The sequence below is a fragment of the Pelodiscus sinensis genome, chromosome 26 (genome assembly GCF_049634645.1).
Source record: "Pelodiscus sinensis isolate JC-2024 chromosome 26, ASM4963464v1, whole genome shotgun sequence".
NCBI classification, from domain to species: Eukaryota; Metazoa; Chordata; order Testudines; family Trionychidae; genus Pelodiscus; species Pelodiscus sinensis.
The window spans coordinates 6117566-6140007 of record NC_134736.1 but is presented as its reverse complement, the minus strand read 5'-3'; the positions used below and the strand labels follow the sequence as shown (position 1 = coordinate 6140007).

At 62.2% G+C, this 22442-nt stretch overlaps 1 protein-coding gene across 2 annotated transcripts; it reads left to right on the top strand.

Annotated features, from left to right (window-relative positions):
• Window positions 1-314: 314 nt before the first annotated feature.
• ABCG4 (ATP binding cassette subfamily G member 4) lies at window positions 315-21037 on the top strand. 2 transcript variants are annotated; one of them, XM_075909757.1, is made up of 15 exons: window positions 315-522; window positions 2565-2802; window positions 11991-12108; window positions 12284-12416; window positions 12744-12794; window positions 13517-13662; window positions 14239-14362; window positions 14698-14812; window positions 15545-15684; window positions 16166-16264; window positions 17090-17258; window positions 17881-17981; window positions 18308-18466; window positions 18827-18945; window positions 19564-21037. In XM_075909757.1, exons 2-15 carry the CDS (start codon window positions 2574-2576, stop codon window positions 19787-19789), a joined length of 1929 nt encoding a protein of 642 aa, XP_075765872.1. In that variant the 5' UTR covers window positions 315-522; window positions 2565-2573; the 3' UTR covers window positions 19790-21037. The 2 variants fall into 2 exon arrangements, with proteins under 2 accessions (XP_075765872.1, XP_075765871.1); XM_075909756.1 differs by lacking the exons at window positions 315-522; window positions 2565-2802 and having other exon boundaries at window positions 11479-12108.
• Window positions 21038-22442: the final 1405 nt, after the last annotated feature.

Below are 22442 nucleotides of genomic sequence, written 5' to 3'. Positions count from 1 at the left end.
TGCTCCCTTCTCCTCCATCCTCCAGAGAACTGGGCCTGATTCTCGCATGGGCCGGGCTCACAGGGCACTGTCTAGCTGCAACGCCGCCACGTCCTGTGGCTAGCACCAGGGTGCAGACATGGGCAGAGGGTAGTAGGGGAGCAGGGGGGTGGGGGGAACGGGCCAGCAGGCTCAGCCCTGCAAATACAAGCGCCCCGGGCCTTCCCTCTAGGGGCCTGGCCAAGCCCGCCTGGGTGGCTGCCCCTTTAAGAGGGGCTGGGGAAGCAGGACCTGCCTGCGAAGCCCAGCCTCCCGGTCTGTCATGCAGCAGAGCCTGGGACCCCAGGGGCAGCGGGGTTCCTAGCGGGCCGCCCGGCCATGGGGGAGCCCGCGCCCGCGGGGGGCTGAGCGCAGCGGGCGTGCGCCCAGCCCGGGGAGGCGGGCGCCTGCAGTAGCCGGGCAGTGCGCCGCGGAGCCCGGGCGCGTCTCGGCCCCTCTTTGTCTGCCGCGGCGAAGGTGCGCGGGGCCCCGGAGCGCGCTGCGGTGAGTCTTGCAGCCCCCCCCCCCCCCCCGGCTGCAGCGCCCCAGCCCGGCGGGACGTGCCCGGGGGTCGGTCCCGCTGCAGTGTGGACGGGGCGGGGCGGGGATGGATGCGGCGCGGGCGACGGGCTGTTCCCGGCACATCTGGCGGGGGGGTCCCGGTCCTTGCTGCGAGGAGCCGCGGGAGGCTTCAAGGTGACCCCCGAGGGCTGCCCCGGCGGGGCCAAGCTTCCCCTTGGTCCCTCTGGCCCCGACCGTCCGGGGAGGGGAGGGGAGGGGGGCTGCGGCGGCCGGGCGGGGTGGGGAGCGCCTGGGCATGCCGGGGCGCAGGAGCCATGGGGGCGGGGGACCGGCAAGGGCTCTGTCCGCATCGGGAGCGGCCCAGCTAAGGATGCGCTGCCCGGATCCCCCGTGGCTGAAGGCTGCAGCCCAGGAAAATGTAGGTTAAGGAGACGTTAGTGCCGCGCGGGGCGGGATTGGGGGACCGACATGGGGCCTGGGGTGCTCGCCTGCAGGCTCAGTTCCCCTCCCCCCGGGCTGCCCTGTTTGGGGCTCTCCAGGGGCGATGTACAGGTCTGGGCAGTGCTAATCGCATCCCCCCTTCCCCGGACTAGCCCCACCGCTAATCCCGGCAGCCTGCTCTGGGGTGGAGCCCGCTGGCGACTGACCTACCCGCGCTGCAGTGTCAGGTGGGGAGCCAGGGAGACTCTGCTGGGGGGCACCAGTTAGAGGACAGCCGGGGGGGGGCACTTACTGGGCCTCTGAAAAGTGCCAGGGGAGCACAAATGAAGCCAGGACCCCGGGCCAAAGGGGCCGATTGGCTTTTAGGGAAGAGCCCCCCTCCCCCCCCCGCCCGTTGGGGCAGCAGCAGTTGCCTCCTTGCCTTGCAAATCTTCTACTCCAGCCCTGGCCAAGCCCCGGCTTGACACCCTGCTGGAGCTGAGAGCAGCCTGGGATCCTGCCGGAGTGGGGCAGGAGCTGGGAGGGGGGCAGGCTGGCTTAACCCGGGAAGGACGGGGTGGGAGGGGGGAATGGGGAGGATTTGCCTGCGGTGCCGTGGCTCTGTCTGCCTAGACCCTGCACTTGCACCCTGACCCCCTGGAGGGGATTTCCCCCTTGAGCATCAACAGTTCCTAGCCAGTGGGAGGAGCACATTGGAGGGGCGGGGGGGCTCCCTGAGCACGTATCCTGGCTGGCTTTACGGGGGGTGCCCCATAATCCCTCCTCTGACTCTGTCACTCCTCCCTGCCCAATGAGGATGTAGCAGGATGGGGGGGGGGGCTGATTTAGCTCCCTGCTCCCCACTTGGTCTGGTGGAGGGAGAGCCATGTAGGAGTACGGGGGGGCCCCACATAGGACAACATGCTGTTCTGCTGCCTCAGCCTGAGAACTAGGCCTGAGCCAGCCATGGCCAGAGCTCCATGAATTATTGACTCCACAGATGATCAGTGGCTGTCTGCCCCCAGCTCTCCGGGACTGGGCAGAGCAACATCAGCCCTGGGGTGGGTTTGGGGGGCACAGGAGCAGTGGGGAGAGATTCTCCTGCAGGTGGAGCTAAGGCCTCTGGAGTGTGCAGCATCGTTGCTAGCTTGCATGGGATCAGGCCCTGAATTCTCTTCCGCTTCTGAAAGAGGTTGGCCTCTCCAGGCCAGGCCAGAAGGGGCTGTTCTCCATGTCCAGCCCACGGGGCAGCCTCTCTCTCCCAGGGCATGCCTGTACCCAAGGGGTTAATACGCAGCAGTGCCAAGCCACTTCCTTGGGAGTCTCCACTGGTCCAGGGATGCCAATAGCTGCTGCAACATTTAATAGGGAGGCAGAGGCCATGTGGTCAATGCCCAGCAAAACGGCCCTGTTCTAGCAGAAGTAGCTGCAGGGGGCTCCCCACGATGCCAGCCCCTGCATCCCAGCAGGAGGTGCTGTAGCAAGGACCTCAGAGCTGTTTTCTCCCAGCCTTGGGGCAGGAGTTTGACTGCCGGGCATAGAGCACGCTACGGGGAACTGGTCAGTCTCTCTCCGTGGCAGACGTGCGTGGTGTCCCCCTCCAGAGCATCGCTATGGCTGAGAAGGGCATGGACCCGACCTGCGTCTCCATCGCCCTGGAGGACTCCGTGTGCAACGCCAGCTCCCAGGACGCGCCTCTTCTGACCACCCACCTGAAGAAGGTGGAGAACCACATCACGGAGGCGCAGAGGTTCTCGCACCTGCCCAAGCGCTCGGCCGTGGACATCGAGTTCGTTGACCTGTCCTACTCCGTCCGGGAGGGCTCGTGGTGGAGAAAGAGAGGTAGGAGGTGGCTGCCCTGGGGAGGGCACCATGGTTCTGTGTGTGTGTTTGTGGGGAGGTGTCTTTGCTGGCAGCTGTGTTCCTGCAGCCAGGGAATGGAGCGAGCTAGCCAGGAGGGGAGCAATTGGAAAAGAAAGCACGTGAGTCTTGCAGGCGTTGCAGAGGAGAAGGCTTTGCATCTCACCCTGCTTTAGTTTGATCTGTTGACTGAAGGGTTAACGGTGGTGGCAGGTATCGACTAGCATAGAGGCCCATGTGAGTTGCTTGTATTCCTATTGGGTAGATCATGTGGGGAAGAGAAAAAGACACCCCCATCTTTTGTTGCAATTCCTGTTCTATGCTGCATCTGTGGCGGAGCCTGGAGACAGCCTGGAGCTGCAGAAGCAAAGGGTTTAGGCTGGTGAGATGGCGACTGAGGACCCTTTAGTCCTTGGAAACTCTTTCCTCTGTTGAACGCAAGTGCAGAGTTTGGTTACGGCAATCCAAGAGGTCTCGCTCCTCACCAGGGACAGAGCTGCATGAGAGGAGAGAGCTAGGAGGGGAGGGAAAAGAATGAGACCGACCCTGGGAGCATGGTTGGAATAGGCCCCCGGGAGGGCGTTAAAATAAGAGTGTCCGTTTTGAGATGGCTCCTACCAGGGACGGGCAGGCAGGGGCAGTGTGTGAGGTCAGGGTGCTGCCTGCGTTCTGCAGCTGTTGGGGTTTGGTGAGCAAGGTGGAGGGTTTGGAATAGGGACAGGACAGGAAATGGGAGCTGGTTGCTTATCTTAGCATCCATCCACCAAGATGGCCAGAAGTTGAGACCAAATTGACATGTTCTACTTGCCACTTTCGGCTGTGGGGAGAAGAGGAAGGACGCACCGGGGAGGTCTGCGTTTGTGATCCTGTGGTGTTCTCCATGTCTCAGCGTGGGGGAGGGGTGTCAAAAGTATCAGTTCTCTGCTCCCACGGGTGGTTTTCCGCCTTGGTGGCTCTTGTGTCAGAAATCAATGCCCCAGACATCTCTGCCCCCGGGCCCTGCCTGCGGAGAGGATGTGGAGCCATGTCCAGGGCTGCCGTGCTGAGGCTGGCTGCTGGCATGGTTCAGTTCTGGGGTGTGCTTGTGGCCAGGAGAACATTCCTTCTAATTTTTTTCCATCCTTGTGCAGAATAAATTTTGTTACGTGCACTGAGCCACGTGCAGATGTGCACCCCAATAGAACCACATGCTGCTGGTTGTGGGCAGTTGGGTGGCCGTGTAGAGGGGACACTGCTTCCAGCCCCTGTGCAGTAGGATCTGTGCACAGCAGGTGAATGTTGCTGAATTTGACTCTAGCTGTGAGGTCAGAATGACCCCCGGGGAATGCAGCTCCAAGGGGCTGTGAGGTGTTCCCATCACACAGCTCTGCTGGACTTCCCTGCTAAACCGCTGGGGCTTCCCCCACCTTAGGCAGGGGCTGTCTTTTTGTTCTGTGTTTGTACAGCACCTAGCGCAGCGGGGTCTTGGGCCCGCACTGGGACAACGCAAACAAGACCAGTGTTTGCTCCAGCCCAGTGTGTCTGTGGGGAGTGGCGGCTGCTCCTATTTTAATCATCCCTGTGGGGCTGTGGTTTGACAGCGCGAGGTGCAAACCCGCCAACAGGAACTGGAAGGGGAGACTGTTGTGTCACTTCCTGTGACGGATGAACTGCAGTAACCTCTAGCCCGGACTCCCAGATGCCCCAACCTGCCTTCCCTGCCCGTAGCAGAGAGATGGGCGCAAGCCAGGGCATCTGCTGCTTGGAGGAGTTTGCCTCTGAGGGCCTTGGCTCCGGCCACTTTCTACTAGGGATGTTACGATGTGTTTACTTTTGTGTAAGTGTGGCACCTTGATATGGGGGAAGGTGCGAGCCGGTACTTGCGGGAAACCTGTTTTTAAGCCAGCTCCATGCAAGCACCAGCTCCCGCCTGCCCCTCCCCCCCCCCCCTCCGGTGCTGCGGTCTCTGTGGGATGCAGCAGTGTGGGGACTCAAGGGGGTCAGGCAGCTCCATGGGAGCCGGCACGCATGGGCAGCTGGCTCCAAAACTGGCTCCCACACGTACTGGCTCCCACCTGCCTCCCCCCCACCCAGTGCTGCTGCCTCTGTATCAGAAGCAGCAGAGCATGGGTGGGGAAGGGCAGACAGCTCCTGGCTCGGCAGGAGCCGGTGCTCACGGCTCGGCAGGAGCCGGTGCTCACGGAGGGCCAGCTTAAAAGTTGGCTCCCCACGTGTGGCAGCTCCCATCTCTCCTGCCCCCTCACTCTGCTGCCTCTAATACAGAGGCAGCAGTGTGGACTGGAGTGAGGGGGAGGCTGCATGTTACTGAAGGCTACCCGAACAGCCCAGGCTCATCAGTTAACCATGTACCTGAGTATACGTTCACATCCCTGCTTCCTACTAGGGTGACTTTCATCCTCAGCCCCAAAGCGCTTTGCAGGGATTACTTACTCACCTTTGAAATGCGGCCACCTCTGGAGTGGGATGCAGCAGCTGCTAAGCTGCACCCAGTAACACCTGTTGAGGAGAATCCCAGGAAACCGCTGGGCGGGACTTAGGGAGGCAGAATGGACTTGCCCACATGGGAATCACGGAACGGCTGGAATCTCAGGGAAAAGATTCAGGGGCTTCCAGTCCCTTCACCGAGACGGGTTCGGTAGGAAGCTGCTGCAGACGCGTCAGGCTGGCGGGCGGGTGGAAGGGTGCTTGAAAGGCCCTGACTGATGTGCCAGATCAGAGCACAAGCAGGCAGAGTGGGGGGTTAGTTTCCTGCTCCCCCCACTGTCCCCCTCCTCCAGCCCTTTGAGGACCGCTCCTACCAAACCACGCGTCGGTGGGATCCCCGTTTCATGTGTGTAACTCAGGCCCCCAGAGAGCCGGGGGAGGCTGATGGCAGCCGGTAGGTGGTGTTCTCCTTTAATTAGCTCCCCTCATTAATGGGCTGCCAATCAAATGGTCCCAGGAGGCCAAAAAGAAGCTGATCCTGGAGGGGTGAAGAGAGAGACTATTAGAGCCCAGGGTTTGGCAGTGGTAGGAGAGGGGTGAACGTCGCCCCAGTTGCAAACAGAGCCAGGCTGGGTGCAATGGGTTAGTTCAGCTGCGCGGGTGCCAGAGGTGATAGGGGGTGACATTACTAGAGGGTCCCAAGTTTTATAGGACTGCAGCTGGGGAAAGACCAGGGCATGGTAGGGCAGAGGACTGGGGAGGTAGTCTTGCCTAGTGGATAGGGCATTGGACTGCGTCCCCGGAAAACAGGTTTTTTAGTCCAACTCTGCCATGGGCCTGCTGGGCAAGTCACATCCCCCTTTCCATGCCTCAGTTTCCCTGTCTGTAAAACGTGGCTAATGCCACTGACCTCCTTTGTAAAGCACTTTGACTATGTCTAGACTGCATCCCTTTTTCGGAAAAGGGATGCAAATTAGACGTATCGCAGTTGCTAATGAAGCGGGGATTTAAATCTCCTCCCCTTCATTAGCATAAAAATGGCTGCCGCTTTTTTTCGGCACGGAGCTTTGCCGGAAAAAAGCGCCAGTCTAGACGCGGATCTTTCGGAAAATAAAGCCTTTTCTGAAAGATCCCTTATCCCTTATTTTAAGAGGCAGCCATTTTTATGCTAACGAAGCGGGGGGAGATACGTCTAATTTGCATCCCTTTTCCGAAAAAGGGATGCAATCTAGATGTAGCCTACGTGTTCTACTGGTGAGAAGAGCTCGCTGCTGATGTGAGTCTGTCGGGGCTCGAAGCCCTCTTCTCGGAAGTCTCCTCTTCCCCCCTTTTTCAACCCTGGCTGTGGCAAGAGATTTTGGGGGGTGAGGCTAGGGATACCTGGTGCTTGTGTGCCCCGTGGGGAGCAGAACTGCTCAACCATAACCAATTAGCGGGGCTCCCTCTCCCCAAAGACTGGATTTGGTCTGGGTGCAACCTCTCCACCTGACAGGAGGCTTGAACTGCTAGCCAAGTGGGATATCCAGGTGAGGCAAAGGGAGTGCCCCCTGGCCAGACCACAACGAGCCTAGCTGGTCTCAGCTGGCTTTGGTTCTGTGCAGCTCTTCCTCCCTGGGCAGAAGCTCGGGGTGCCTGGGTCCTCCAGCTGTCAATCATCCACATTCCAGCCTAGGCAGGCAAACTGAGGAGCCCTTCACCCCATGACAGACCCTCCCACCCTGGCCTCTTGGACGTTCAGGAATTTGGCCTCCCAGGTGCAGAGTTTGCCCAGGGTTGTGGACATGTGTCCGCACGGCTTCTGCACGCATCTGTTTACATGATAGTGGGGGAAACTGAGGCATGGAGACTTGCCCAAAGTCACCCAGCAGGCCAGTGGCAGAGCCAGGCATGGAACCCAGGCGTCCTGACACCTCACTGCTGTTGGGTGGCCCGCTCAGGGGTCCCGGTGAAGCTTCCTCTTAACAGTGTTTTTCCTCACCTCTCCCCCACCTCACAGCAATCCCTGCCCCCTCCCCATGAGCCTTCAGATCTCCTCTCCCTAGCACAGGTGTCGGGGAGGGGGGAGACTAAGAGGGGTCTAGCCTGGCGGGGGGGCAGTTGATGGGGCAGAGAGGACTCTAGTGTGCTGAAGGGGGGGCTAGTTTGGGTCTGACCCCATTAGCCCCACAGGGCCCACTCAGATACCAGAGAGCTGGGAGGGGAGCAAACCCACGCTCCCGGCTGGAAAGACAGACCCCAGCACCGTCCCGTCTTCATCTGCCAGAGCTGATGGGCGAACTGCAAAGCCTCTGCAGACCCAGCCGGCTGCCTTCCCCGGCGGCAGGCAGCCACAGGCAGAGGGCTCAGCTGCGGCCCGAGGTTACTGGCTGTCAATGAACTGGAGTAACCGCGCGGCGAGCTGCAGCCCTGTGGAGGCTGGAGCGTGGCGGGGCTTGTGTGCGGTGCTGAGCCGCCGGCCATGCAGGGCTGGGGGAGGGGGGCGCAGCCCTGCGGCTGAGTTTGCCGTGCTGCTGTGCCCGGCTTGGGGTGGCTTGTCACATGCTGCGACATCCCCATTTTCAGCATCTCGCCTGAGCCTGGCCAGGACTCGGGGAAACCTGCAGCCAAGGGACCTGTGGGGAGGATGTTTTATGCGCTGCCTTATTGTAGCGCTGAGGGGCCCTCCTCAGGGCTCAGGAGACATCAGCGGGGGCATAAAGGGGCCCCCAGTTTGCTCGTCCGCCTCCTCCCCACCTCCTTCCCTGCTCCTGGGGCAGACTGTGCTGTTAATTTCCGGTGGTGCCCCAGTAAAGGTTCAGAGGTGAATCCCCACCCCACACGGGGGAAGGGAGCCTGCTGACAATGACCCAGAAAAGGAGAGCGGTCCCTGGGCCCGAGACAAGGTACACATGTTCCTGGCTGATGGGGGGGTGATGGAAATGTTATTCCCCTGGCACGAGATCCAGGGCCATTTGGGGGCTTCGCAGCAGCGAAGATCGAAGGCAGACGCTTCCACCATGAAGCAAGTGGAGAATCCCCATTAGCTGCTAGCAGTGTTGGGTCCAGGACACACCATGAGCCCCTCTGTTTCCCCTCCAGCAGAGGGAAGTGGTACCCCCCCATAACCCTAGAGATTGACACCAAGCCGCCTCGCGAGACAGAGCTGCACATTGCTCCCATGATGCTGTGGGCTGGAGCCTGGCTTTCCCTTTGCCCGGCTGCGGCGCCTGGTGGGAGGAGCGGTTAGGAGGAGATGGCATTTCCAGGAGTGTGGCCCATAGGGCTGTGGGTGTGGCCGATAGGGGTTCACCCCATCAGAACCACAACGGTTTGCTGAAGCCAGAACTGAGGGGTGCAGTCAATGCTGGGTTGGCGCTGCCAATGTGCAGAACTGGGAGCCAACCCCACAGTGCCTGTATCCCTCCGGCTGCAATTGCTGGGAAGTTGCTTCCTTAATTTTTACCCTGGTGTCAGTATGAGAGAGTTTGGAGGAGCGGGCCCCTGTACCTCGGATGGAGGAAGACCTGCAAGGCCTTCAAACCCTTATCCCTGTGCATTTACGTGTGTTGGGGGAGGGGCCTTACTTCAGGAGCAGGGTCCCACGGTGCTAGGTGCTGTCCAGCCATGATGAAAAGACCGGTCCAGCCCCCAAAGCTGGCAAATTAAGTATCTGGGGATGCAGTAGCCAGTGGGCAGCAGATAGGGTCTAGGTCATTAGATGAGGAGATAAACCTGCCATCCTCTTAATCCGGTGTAATCCGTCTCTCTGCTCCCTGTGCTCGTGCTCTCATTCGGTCTCTCCTCGCTCTTTCTGATCCGCCCCCAGGCGTGGTAGGGCGGAAGGTCCTAACCTCCGGCTGCACCCATGACGCGTTGCCCTGGCGTGTGGGCGGCTGCTTGCCCTTGTTTCAGCCTGTCGCTCTGGGTTCCAAATCAGGCTCCGATGTCTGCCTCCCCTCCCCGCCTCCCCCTGCGTTTCTTTGACGCCTCCGCCGGAGAAGTCCCCAAATTGGCTCCGGCAGGTGCTGGCTCCTCAGAGACGCAAGGCGGTGCCTGTCACACGCCCCCGCGACATCTTGTTCCCAGCGCAGCAAAATGCTAATCAGCCCCTTCAAGGCTCCGGTAACGCTGGGGCTGATTAACGGCTGCTGCCGGGTGTCACAGTGGGAATGCAAAGTAGGTCGGCTGGGCCATCGATCCAGGGCCTGGTGTTGCTGAGGGCTGCTTCCCAGGAGGCCTCTCCCTGGGCAGTGCCTACCCACCCGGGGCGCTGCTGGGGGGGAACTGGGGTGACTCAAACACCAGTAAAGACGGATTCCTCTGAGCGCCTCTGCCCCACAGGGCACTGCAGTAGGGACAACCGGCCAGCCCTCTGGCCCAGGCCAGGCAGCGAGGGGCCCCATTATGCTCCCCACTCTAGTTTCTCATCGGGTGCTTGTTTGTCTTTGTCTTGAACCCCAGTCCTGCAAGGTGCTGGGCGCCTGCTGGGAGGGGGCGGGGGCGGGGGCCCAGCAACATGCAGCATGGGGCCCGTAGACTCGGGCGTGCCGGTTGTTCAGCTCTGCTCTTGGTTTCCCCGTGCAGCGGCTGCCCCTGCATCACTGGGGCTAGTGCAGCTGCGGGGGGTTTGCCAGGAGCGGGGTCCAGGCAGAGGGTGTCAACGCTCCGGGTGCCAGAGAATAAGTAATAGTGCGTGTCCCTGGGGCTGATCCTGAGAGGGTGGGGGGAGAAAAGTGGGCTCCCCTGGGATTCCACATATGATCCTCCCTCTGTCCCAGTGCAATCCCATTCGGGCCTCTGCCCCGTTTCAGTAGGACGGAAACGTGCCCCCTGCCTGTGCGCTCTGCCCCGCCCCAAGACTAGTCCCGGCACGTGTCCTTTGTGTTCTCATTGGACGGTCGCTGAAGCCCCGGGCATGCAGCTTATCGGTTGCAAGTCAGACAGGCTCCCCAGGGGGTGGAGGGAGCCGGCTGCTGACCTGGCTTCCTGGAATTTACAGCTGAAATCGATGTGGCTGTGCTGCGGGAGCCGAGCTGGGCTGCGCCTGGGGCAGAGTAGCCAGGGCCTTTGGTGAGCTAAGGCCCTGCAGAAACAGGCGCCCTCACCCGAGCGTGACCCCCTGTGCGGGGAGGAGATGGAAGGAGGCAGGCATAGCCGCTGTGCATTTGGATCTGAGCTGCCCCATGGTTCTGGGGCTTGAGGCTGGCAAGGCTGCGATTCCTGTCCCAGTGGGTGCAGTGCAAAAGGCAGGTGCCGAGGCTCCGAACAGCAGCTGCCCAAACTATTCTAGTGCATACCTGGCTGGATAACCGCACTCAGAGAGTAGTTATTAATGGTTCACAATCCTGCTGGAAAGGTATAACAAGTGGGGTTCCGCAGGGGTCTGTTTTGGGATTGGCTCTATTCAATATCTATCTTCATCAACGATTTAGATATTGGCATAGAAAGTACGCTTAATAAGTTTGCAGATGATACCAAGCTGGAGGGGTTGCGACTGCTCTGGAGGATGGGGTCAGAATTCAAAGTGGTCTGGACAAATTGGAGAAATGGTCGGAGGTAAACAGGATGAAGTTTAATAAAGACAAATGCAAAGTGCTCCACTTAGGAAGGAACAATCAGTTTCACACATGCAGAATGGAAAGTGTCTGTCTAGGAAGGAGTACGGCAGAAAGGGATCTAGGGGTCATAGTGGACCACAAGATGAATAAGAGTCAACAGTGTGACGCTGTTGCAAAAAAAGCAAACATGATTCTGGGATGCATTAACAGGTGTGTTGTGAGCAAGACACGAGAAGTCATTCTTCCACTCTACTCGGCGCTGGTTAGGCCTCAGTTGGAGTATTTTGTCCAGTTCTGGGCACCGCATTTCAAGAAAGATGTGGAGACATTGGAGAGGGTCCAGAGAAGAGCAACGAGAATGATGAAAGGTCTAGAGAACATGACCTATGAGGGAAGGCTGAAAGAACTGGGCTTGTTTAGTTTGGAAAAGAGAAGACGGAGGGGGGACATGATAGCCGTTTTCAGGTATCTAAAAGGGTGTCGTAAGGAGGAGGGAGAAAACTTGTTCATCTTGGCCTCTGAGGATCGGACAAGCAGCAATGGGCTTAAACTGCAGCAAGGGAGGTTTAGGTTGGACATTAGGAAAAAGTTCCTGCTTCTGATACAGAGGCAGCAGCACTGGGTGGGGGGGAGGCAGGTGGGAGCCAGTACGTGTGGGGAGCCAGTTTTGGAGCCAGCTTCCCATGCGTGCCGGCTCCCATGGAGCTGCCTGACCCCCTTGAGTCCCCGCAGTGCTGCATCCCACAGAGACAGCAGCACCGGGGGGAGGGAGGGAGGCGGGAGCCGGTGCTTGCATGGAGCGCTCCTCCCGATTCTCTTCCTGACCTGTTCTGTGCCTCAGTTTCCCCATCTGCAACATGGGGAGAGTGCTGCTGTCCAGCGATTGTAACGGGCTTTGGATTGGTGGTGGGTCAGGCCAGAAGGGACCATTAGACCATCAGATCTGCTCTCCTGTGGAACTCCAGGCCAGGATGTTTCACTCAGGTACCGTCGCATTGAGCCTGGTAAGTGTGTTGAGCCAAAGCGTGTCTCTCAGAGAGGCCTGCAGTCCGGATGGGAGCCGAGAACAGGTGGCGAATCCACCACTTCCCTTGTGGAGGGGCCAGAGAAGGGCGAAGGGTTGGGTGGTGTTCCTGCCGAGGGGGCAACTCCTCCGTCCCAGAGAGGTGACGGTTGTGGGGCTCACCCTGATCTCCTCCCCTTTGCCAGGGTACAAGACCCTCCTGAAATGCCTGTCCGGGAAGTTCTGCCGGCGCGAGCTCATCGGCATAATGGGCCCCTCGGGCGCAGGGAAATCCACGCTCATGAACATCCTGGCCGGTTACAGGTGAGGCTGCTCCCTCGTGGGGGGAGGGCGGAGGGTCCCCGCCGAATGCTTGGCCGTTGAGCACGGGGGACAGAGCCCCGTGGTCCCCACTGTCCGGCCGGGTGCTGCGGTGGAGGGTCGGCAGGGGAGATCTGCCCCCCTCCGCCTCACCGGCGCCTCGACTTGTCGCCCGCAGGGAGACCGGCATGAAAGGCCAGATCCTGGTGAACGGCCGGCAGCGGGACCTGCGCACCTTCCGGAAGATGTCCTGCTACATCATGCAGGACGACATGCTGCTGCCGCACCTCACCGTGCTGGAGGCCATGATGGTGGGTGGGCGGGCGGGGGTGGGGCGGCTCGAGGGCTGGGGGTCTCGCCATCGCCCTGGAGCTGCTCAACACACCGTCCTGCCACTACTCCTCAGTCCCGACCCACAGGCCCCCTGCTCTCTCCCCTCACTGCGCAGCGCTGCCAGTGCCCCTTGGTCCTGACCCACAGCCCCCTGCCCTTGCAGCCCCGGATCCTGCAGAGCAGGGCTGAGGGCAGAGTGCCATGGGGGGCTGGGAGTGCCCTGGCCTTCTGGCGGGGAGCTGGGCAGGCCCCGGTGTGGCTGGCCTCAGGCGCTGACCGGCCCGTGTCTGCTCCCTGCCCTGCAGGTCTCGGCTAACCTGAAGCTGAATGAGAAGCAGGAGGTGAAGAAGGAGCTGGTGAGTTCGGGGTCCCCCCTGGTCAGTAACCGAACTTTCTAGGGAGGGTGGCACCCCCTGGGCAGCACCGCCATGCCCAGAAGGGCCCGTCCAGTCCCTCTGCTCCTAGGGCCTCCGTCGCTTCCGCCTCTTTAATGGCTCCGTTCACCAGCACTGATGTGGGACCTGAGGCGGGCTGGGGATGGTGGAGCTGGGGACGGCGTGGGCAGGGGAGGTGGGGACACAGGCCGGGAGTGGCGGGCGCGGGGGCAGGCGGGGACACGGGCCGGGTGTGGCAGGGGCGGGTGGGGATACGGGCCGGGCGCGGCGGGAGGTGGGGACATGAGCTGGGCGTGGCAGGGGTGGGTGGGGACACGGGCCGGGTGTGGCAGGGGCGGGTGGGGACACGGGCTGGGTGTGGCAGGGGCGGGTGGGGACACGGGCCGGGCGCAGCGGGAGGTGGGAACACGCGCCGGGTGTGGCAGGGGCAGGTGGGGACACGGGCCGGGTGTGGCAGGGGCGGGTGGGGATATGGGCCGGGTGCGGCAGGGGCGGGTGGGGACACGCGCCGGGTGCGGCGGGAGGTGGGGACATGAGCTGGGCGTGGCAGGGGCGGGTGGGGACACGGGCCGGGCGTGGCAGGGGCCTCATATGCCTCAGGTGGGGCTGTGGCGGGGCGAGGTGCCCGAGGAGGGGCGGGGAGGCTGGCACCGGGAGTGACTCTCTGCCCTGCGCTGGGCCAGGTGCACGAGATCCTGACGGCGCTGGGGCTGCTGGAGTGCTCCTACACCCGCACCATGTCGCTGTCCGGGGGGCAGCGCAAGCGCCTCGCCATCGCCCTGGAGCTGGTCAACAACCCCCCAGTCATGTTCTTCGACGAGCCGACCAGGTGAGCGCGGGACGTCCCCGGCCTGAGCCTGCCCGTCCCTCCTCGCGGCCCCGCCTGCCCGCTCCCTTCTGAGGGCCGCCTCCCTCCTCCACCGTGCCAGGCCGGCGTGGGACTCCGCGGCCCCACGGGCCAGCTCGGGGGAGCCAGGCGTGAGCCGCGGGGTCTCGTCTCAGCTGCTGCTCAGAATTTGGGGCGGGGGCATGTCACAGCCAGGGGCGAACATGGATTGAGCAGGACGGGGAGCTGGGGGAGGGGGATGGCGCTGTGAGGGGAAGTTCTCACTGCACCACTGCAGAGGGGAAACCTGGGGGGGGCTGTTCCCACACCAGCGGGGGCGGGAGGGAGCTGTGAGGGACGCTGTGTGGCCAAGGTGGGGGAGTGGGGAGCCCCTGGCCGGTAACTCCTGCCAGCAGCGCAGAGTCAGAGCTCTCCTCGGGGTGCCCAAGGTGTCGCTGTGTCTGGGATGGTCTTTCTCCCCCCCCATTCCCATCCCACCGCTCCTGGCTCCCCTCCTCTTCCTCTCCGCATTCATCCTGTCCCCTGCTCTCTCTCTTCCCCCCGTTTCCTCGGCTCCAGTGGCCTGGACAGCGCCTCCTGCTTCCAAGTGGTCTCTCTGATGAGGTCCCTGGCCCAGGGGGGCCGCACCATCATCTGCACCATCCACCAGCCCAGCGCCAAGCTCTTCGAAATGTTCGACAAGGTGGGTGAGTCCCCCGCCCGCCCCGGCGCCTGCTCCTCGTAGCTCCACCTCCGGGGGCCCAGGGGTCTGGCTGCCCCCGAGCGCCGAGACTGGGGCGCGTGCCAGGCAAAGGGCTCGGCCACGCAGGGACCCGCAGGAGCTAGGGCAGCAGGCAGTGTAACAAACAAAACAAAACGGGACCCACTTCCCCACTTGTGGGGCAGAGTCCCAACAGGCTGGGGCAGCATCTCGGGGGGTGGGCACCCCTGCCCTGCTGGCTCCCCCTTTCCTGTGGGGCAGAGCGCTCCCTGGCTTGCCGCCCTTTCCGACCCAGGCAGCTCTGTTCTCTCTTTCAGCTCTACATCCTGAGCCAGGGCCAGTGCATCTTCAAAGGGGTGGTGACTAACCTCATCCCCTACTTGAAAGGGCTGGGCCTGCACTGCCCCACCTACCACAACCCGGCCGACTTCAGTAAGTGCCCTGCCCCGCCAGCCCCCGGCGCCAGCCGAGCGGGGCCAGGACGGGCCTCCGGGGGCAGGGGGGCGGGTTATTCAGCGCGCGTCCCGGGGTCTGGGTGTGGAGAAGTTCGCGCCGCGCTCCTGGGCTCGGCCTGGCGTGTGGTTCCGGCCTCTCCCTGGGCATGTGGGATAGGTCGTCGCTTCTGCCCTAAGCACGCGAGCTGTGTTCCTGCTAGACAGCTGCCGCCTTCCACCCCAGAGGTGGCTGCATGTCTAGGCCCTGGCAGGGCGACTGCATATTGCCGGGGCTCCGAGAGCCTTTGGGGGGGTCAGCGAGAGGAAGGCGCTGCCCGTTCCCTGTGCAGGGGGGCTCCGGGCACGTGGGCGCGAGGTCTCCCTCCTCTTGCTCCGCGTCTGGGGCAGGGATGTCTAAAGACGTGTCCCTCGCCCCACCTGGCTTGGAGTCTGCCCCGCAACTCCAGCCTTCGCCTGGCTGTGGGGAGGCGGCTGCCCCCTGGAGTCTCCTGCCATTTCCTGCCCATCGCTGTCATGCGTCCCAGCTCGATTTCCGGGAGCCGATAAGCTCCATTCTCACCCAGCCCTAGATGGAGCGTGCCCCTCAGGGCCGGGGCAGAGGGGGCAGGCTTACCCAGCCCCCCCGGTGGTCAGTCACTGCCGCGAATGGCAGGGGAGGGTGGCTTGGCCCTAGGGGCATCTCAGTGCCTGCTCTTTGGGGTCCCCCCAGTTATCGAAGTGGCCTCGGGCGAGTACGGAGACCTCAACCCGCTGCTGTTCCGGGCCGTCCAGAACGGGCTGTGCACCATGGCCGAGAAGAAGAGCAGCCCGGAGAAGACGGACCCCTCCTGCCCGGCCCCCTGCGTGACGGTCAGTGGGGCAGCCCTGAGGTGGGCGGGGGCAGGCCAGCCCCGGGGCAGCTCCGGGTAACGTCCCTGCTCTCATCACACGGCCCCAGGCCCTGGCCAGCTCCTCGTTCCCCCGCCCTGAGGGAGCTGTGTCCGTGGGCCCGTCTCTGGAGGGGAGGCTGCCTGTTGCAGGGTTACCTGGCTACTGATGGAGCCAAACTCCCCCAGAGGCGGCAGCCTGTTCTCCAGGGGTCTCCCCACACCCCAAGGCACTGGGCTCGGTCTGTCCTGCCCCCCTAGTGCCGCTCGCCGGGGTGTGGGCAGCAGGGTGCTGGGTGGGGTGGGTGGTGGCTGAGTCCTGGGCCCATAGTTGCTGGAGGTCATGGGGCAGGTGCCGGCGCTCCCGGCCGATACCCAAGGGGCGGGTTCTGCTGTGTCGGGGCAGGGAGCCTCAGGGTGCCTGCCTGACTCTGTCTCTTCGCGGTGGTTCCCCCCCCCCGCAGGACGTGGATCATATCGAGAGCCACACGTTCGCCACCAGCACCATGACCCAGTTCTGCATCCTCTTCAAGAGAACCTTCCTGTCCATCCTGAGAGACACGGTAAGGGAGGGGCGTGGGGGGAAGGGCCGGGGAGGGGCAGAGACCAAGGCTGGGGCAGAGGGGACTAGTGCTCTGGGGAGCAGGGGGGGGAGATGGGGAGGAGGGAGCAGGGACCAGGGTTGGGGGAAGGAGGAGGAGGGAGGCGGGGGGAGGGGGTGGAAGATGGGGAGGAGGGGCCAGGGACCAGGGTTGGGAGGAGGAGGGAGCCGGGGGGGGGGGGAATGGGGAGGAGGGAGCAAGGACCAGGTTTGGGAGGAGGAGGAAGCCGGGGGGAGGAGGGAGCAAGGACCAGGGTTGGGAGGAGGAAGGAGCCGGGGAGGGGGGGATGGGGAGGAGGAGCCAGGGACCAGGGTTGGGAGGAGGAGGGAGCTGGGGAGGGGGGAATGGGGAGGAGGGGCCAGGGACCAGGTTTGGGAGGAGGAGGGAGCCGGGGAGGGGGGGATGGGGAGAAGGGGGCAAGGACCAGGGTTGGGAGGAGGAGGGAGCCGGGGAGGGGGGGATGGGGAGGAGGGAGCAGGGACCAGGGTTGGGGGGAGGAGGAGGAGGGAGGCGGGGGGGAGGGGATGGGAGATGGGGAGGAGGGAGCAGGGACCAGGGTTGGGAGGAGGAGGGAGCCGGGGAGGGGGGGATGGGAGGAGGGGCCAGGGACCAGGGCCTGGTGGCTGGAGAGGGGAGGAGGGGCTGCAGCAAGGGAACTCCCTCGCAGCCGGAGCCTTCGGGTCTGTGCCCGGGGAGGTGGCCACGAGGGGCGCTTGCTCGGCCAGCAGCCTGGCGCACCGTGGCCCTGCCCCTCCCTGAGTGCCGAGCCCCCTCTCGCCCCGGCAGGTCCTCACCCACCTGCGCTTCATGTCCCACATCTGCATCGGGGTGCTCATCGGGCTGCTCTACCTGCACATCGGCAACGACGCCGGCAAGGTCTTCAACAACACCGGCTTCCTCTTCTTCTCCATGCTCTTCCTCATGTTCGCCGCCCTCATGCCCACGGTGCTCACGTGTAAGGCGCTCCCCGGCCCCCGTGGGCCCCAGCACGGCACGGCGGGCCCCTGGGGCTTCCTGTGCTGCGCTGAAACACCTACGCCAGCGACGCAGCGGGCTGGGGCTGGGGTGGCAGCGGCAGGGCAGGTGGGGCCAGCCAGCAGGGCAGGGTGAGCTGGGGCTACGCTCGGAACTGGCACTAGGGGCAGGAGGAGCTGAGGCGGCCCAGGGGCGCCCCTGGGGTGTCCGTGGAGGAGCCCCGGCTGGTAAGGGGTCAGCTCGGTGCCCTGTGCAGATAGGGGGCGCCGGGGCCCTGCCCCACTGGTGGGCTCAGGTTGGATTCCACGAGTGGGGAGCCCCTAGCTGTGGCTGCAGACTCCAGCCAGGCCCGGGAGAGGCTGAGGCTGGGAGCGACGGGCAGGGGGTGGAGCGTAGGTCATTCCGGGCCCCGTTCGGTCCTTGGTCAGGCGCCCGAGGGAGCAGGTGCATCGTGGATCAGAACCAGCCGCAGCCACGTGGCTCCAGGCGGGCTCAGCTGTGGGTGAGGAGCCGGGGGGTGGGGGTAGAGCTGCGGGCGCTAGAATGGGGCTGGCGCCGGGCCCCACTTGCTGCTCATCGGCTGCACCCCTCTGTCCCTGCAGTCCCTCTGGAGATGTCGGTGTTCCTGAGAGAGCACCTGAACTACTGGTATAGCCTGAAGGCCTATTACCTGGCCAAGACCATGGCAGACGCCCCCTTCCAGGTGAGGACTCAGCACGGCGGCGGGGGAAGGGGTGCGAAATAGGCTCTCCTAGGTTACGCTCCAGGCGGCCCTGCCTACAGGGAGATCCAGAGCTGGCTTCTAGGTGCCTGCCGCTCCTTGCACGTCGGACCCCTGTGGAGAGGGGCAGAGATGGGGGTTCGCAGAGCTCGGGGGGTCCCTGCCCTGTGGAGCGAGAGGCATAACGCGGCCCATTGGGGCTCTTGGGGCCACAGAGCAGTGCTGCAGGGGGGCAGAGACCCCGTTCACACAGGCTCAGACGTAGTGGAAATGGGTCCCGCTGAACCGCCTCCTCCCCCCCGCCGCAGGTGATCTGCCCCATCGCCTACTGCAGCATCGTGTACTGGATGACAGGCCAGCCCCCGGAGGCCACCCGCTTCCTCCTCTTCTCTGCCCTCGCCACCTCCACCGCCCTGGTGGCGCAGTCCCTGGGGCTTCTGATCGGAGCAGCTTCCACCTCCTTGCAGGTGAGGGGGGGGCAGGTCGTGGGTACTCCAGAGCAGCCTCTGGCAGAGTGTGTGCCAGCCTGCTTGGTCAGGGTCCATGACTGAGCGAGCAGCGTGCCAGCGCGTGTGGGCTGTGGGCGTGCGAGGGATGTCAGTTGTGCAAGGGCGTGGCACTACACGCAGGTGTGCACATTACTGGCATGCGAGCCTGCGTGTATGCCTACAGGAGTGTACCACGGACATGTGTGTGCGCATGTTACATGGCCATGCGTGTACCCACCAGGGCACGCGTGTGGGAGCGGGTTCGCATGGCACCGGCCGCGTGCTGCGCTCCCCCCCCCCCCCCACCGGGCCTGACTCCGACCTGCCTTTGCCTTGCAGGTGGCCACGTTCGTGGGGCCAGTCACTGCTATCCCGGTCCTGCTCTTCTCAGGCTTCTTCGTCAGCTTCAAGACCATCCCCACATACCTGCAGTGGACGTCGTATGTCTCCTATGTCAGGTACGGGTTCGCAGCAGCGATGGGTGATTGCCCCCAACCTGGACCCCGCGAATGCGCCCTGAGACGTCCCTCTGAGCAGGCTTAGCCAGGTTCAGACCTGGCCTTGGGGCTTGAGGGGACATTTAGCTCCCTCCCCTCGCTTTCCCCTGCCTTCCAAGGAACCCCCGCTCCCTCCACTAGACCATGACACCCTGCTCCAGGGATGCTCTGGCTGCAAGACAGGTAAGGAGTCTGGAAGGATGGCGCCCCCTTGTGGCTGCAGAGGAGTTGCAGGGACCTGTCTCAGGATGGAGACGGTCCTCTTAGGGGAGATGTTTTTAGGAGGATCCGTCTGGCTGCTGGCCACGCAACAGTGCCAGTGCTGCAGGAAGCCAGGCTGACCAGCACCCCTGCAGTCTGGCTCCTTGGTGCCCAGTTCACTCCCGGCCAGCTCCCTAGCGTGCCATGAGGCTGGTGCCACACTTGGCTGGTGCAGCAGAATTGGGGTCACCCATGGTTGGCTCCCTGCTGCAGAGTATTCCAGAGGCTGAGCCAGGGCCATGGGCGCTGAGCAACAGCCACCCAGTGCGTGTGCAAACCAGGGGTGTGGCTGGCACTCATGTGGCTTGTCTGGTGCAGGTACGGCTTCGAGGGTGTCATCCTCACCATCTACGCCATGGAGCGTGAGGACCTGGAGTGCCGGGAGTCTCCCTGCCCCTTCCAGAATCCCATCAGGATCCTCCAGGAGTTGGACGTGGAAGAGGCTAAACTATACCTGGACTTCATCATCCTGGGCATCTTCTTCCTCGTTCTGCGGCTCCTGGCCTACCTGGTCCTCCGGTACAAGGTGAAGTCTGAGAGATAAGGGGGCCGTCGGGGCCCGATGCCTTTCCCAGACCTGATCTGCCATGGCATGGACATTCCCAAAGGGGCTCTCTGTCTCTGTGGAGGTGAGACCAAAGGGGAGGCATTGGGTAGGTGGCGCTCAGTCCTGGCTCAGTCGAGAAGGGTTTTTTGGGACATCTCGGAACTGTTTTAACCTTTCCACACTCTTCATCGCAAATGTTTTGTACCGTCCCGGAATGCCTCCTCCTCTCTCCTGGAGCTGCAATGTCCTACGGATCTTGGATTCCTTCTTCCGCCCTCTGTCCCACCCCCCCACCTCAGGACACACCCGCTGTCCTGCAAGGCAGCTGTCTTCCAAGCCAGACAAGGAGAGAGCCGTCCACCAAGGCTTTGCCATTTGGGGGAGAGGATTGCATCTGTCTGAACCCCACTGACCTCCCGCAAAGCACAGTTTTGCAGCGCAATGTGCAGTGCAGTTTTTTAATGTGCCTGCTAGTCCATATCCAGCAGCATGCAAATCCATACTAAGAAGAAATCTTAAGTGGCAGGAGGCTTTCACATACCTTAACCATAGCTGCATCCAACACCATCACCCTGTCTTTAAAAAAAAATCCCTTTTTCTTAAGGAAAAAACCAAAACCAAATGACGACCCAGCGGCACGGAATACAGGAACAGGTGCTGCAGCTCCGGAGGGATGCAGGTAGATCAGGCCTCTGCTTTTAGGGCTTGGCAGGATGTAATAGTGGTAGAAATATTTCAGTCCCAGGTTTGTAAATCGTGTTTTGAACGGCGGGAGAGAGGAGGGTTTGCCACCCATGGCCCTGCCACGTTGGACTGTACGAGCACCGGGGAGCGAGGGAGAAAACCTGGCATGCGGGGAGTTAAAACCGCTCCGCTTCCTTAGGAGCTGCAGAAATGGTGGAAAGTTCAAGAGCAGTTTCTTCATTCTCTGAGGCTGGTGTGAGTGTGGGAGCAGGTGGGTTGAGAGGAAGATCTGACCCCGTAACATCCCCCTAGAGCAGCAGCTCCACTGCCAGTCCCTGTGGGCCCCAGGTGCTCAATTTGCTGGCCTTTTGCATCGTCACTTTACACCTGTGCAAAAATCCAGCCAGATACTAGGACATGAGAGTTCCAAGAGCCCTTGGGGAGGCGATCTAGTCCGACCCCCTGCTCCGAGCAGGACTGGTCCGAGTGCTTTGCACACGTGTAAAATGACACGGTGAAGGGCATTGCTGACCCAGCCCATCGAGATGAGCAGGATGTGGCCCCCGGGCAGTGCAAGGGTGACCCGTTAAAGGAGCTCTGATTGGTTCCCGGTGCTGTTCCAAAGCAGGAAAGGACGTTTTTTCATTGGTGGCCGGTCACAGGCCAAATGCTGCTGTCAGGGCTTGGCCTTGCCGATTAATTACAGCCGTGCTGTGCTATGGGGTGGGGGAACTCACCGGACAGAGGGTGCTCTTGTTGTGGTGACTCCTGGGCCTTCCTTCCTCTCAATGGGCTGCAAGGTCGTCATAACCACACGGGTCTCCCGGGATCGCGTAGTTTTTACAAACTGCGTTTGCCTGCCTAGAAAGCAGGGGGAGCTGACGGCACCGTAGCAGCGCTTGGATCGGACGCAGGGGGAGCGCCCGGCTCTCGCCGCCAGGTGTCGTGTGCGATCAGCGCGCACCTCACGTCACGTGCCCTTGCTTCACGTGTGTGCGTAGGAAAAAACATGGATGGAACCCAGCAGATTGTGGCAGCCCTGGCGCGTGGGCAACGGTGACCAAAATGTCTCGTTCACCCAATGGGCCACGTGCAGCCCATGGACCACGCGCTACCCACCGCTGCTTTAGACAAATGTCAAAACCTCCCTGCTCTCCCTAGTCCGCATCCAAACACCGGCTTTAAAATTCCCCAGTGCGTTTGCAGTCCGCCGCAAACAGGGCTTGCCTGGTGGCACATGCTGCCAATAGAGCGTTTTGCAGGGAGACCTTTAGCTGGCGTCCGTCGGCTGAGCATTACTGACCAGTGTGCCTGGGCTGAGTCACGTCAGCTAAGGATCTGCCCCGTCGGAGCGGCTGCATTTCAGGGGACGCCCTCGAGCAGTCGGTGTTTCAGACGTGATCTGGAGAGAGCCCTGGGAAATGACGGGTAGCACGGGAATTTCAAGGGAGGGGAGAGAGAAGGTGATTTTAGCTGGAATTTGGGAAGAGCTGGGAGGCTCAGAGCTGAGCGATTCCTCCTCCCATCACGGGCGTGCCAAGGCATGAGCTCACTAATTCATGTTTTCCCCGGCAGTAGCTGACAAGCGTTTCCCAGGCTGCTCAAAGCCTTTGCAATGCGGCTACAATCAAAGCATCTTGCTCTGCTGGCAGCTGGCTGGGTCTTGCATGCTAATCCGAGTCGGGCCTGGTCAGTGTTCGGAGAGGAGAGCCTCCTGTGGCCGGGATGTTGGAGAGTCAGGGTACGTCTAAACTACGTGGCTCCGTCGACAGAGCCATGTAGATTTGTTTTTTTGGCAAAGGGAAATGAAGCCGCAATTTAAATAATCGCGGCTTCATTTAAATTTACATGGCTTCCGCGCTGAGCCGACAAACAGCTGATCAGCTGTTTGTCGGCTCGGTGCGCTAGTCTGGACGCTTCCCTGTCGAAATGAAAGCCCTTTATCGACATCCCTGGTAAACCTCAT

Bases quoted from the DNA above. Each gene is read 5' to 3' on its own strand.
- ABCG4 (XM_075909756.1), top strand. From the start codon at position 11,639: ATGGGGAGAGTGCTGCTGTCCAGCGATTGTAACGGGCTTTGGATTGGT. The intron at 15,685-16,165 runs GTCAGTGGGGCA...CCCCCCCCGCAG, and splicing joins GCCCGGCCCCCTGCGTGACG to GACGTGGATCATATCGAGAG. The intron at 18,467-18,826 runs GTGAGGGGGGGG...TTTGCCTTGCAG, and splicing joins CAGCTTCCACCTCCTTGCAG to GTGGCCACGTTCGTGGGGCC.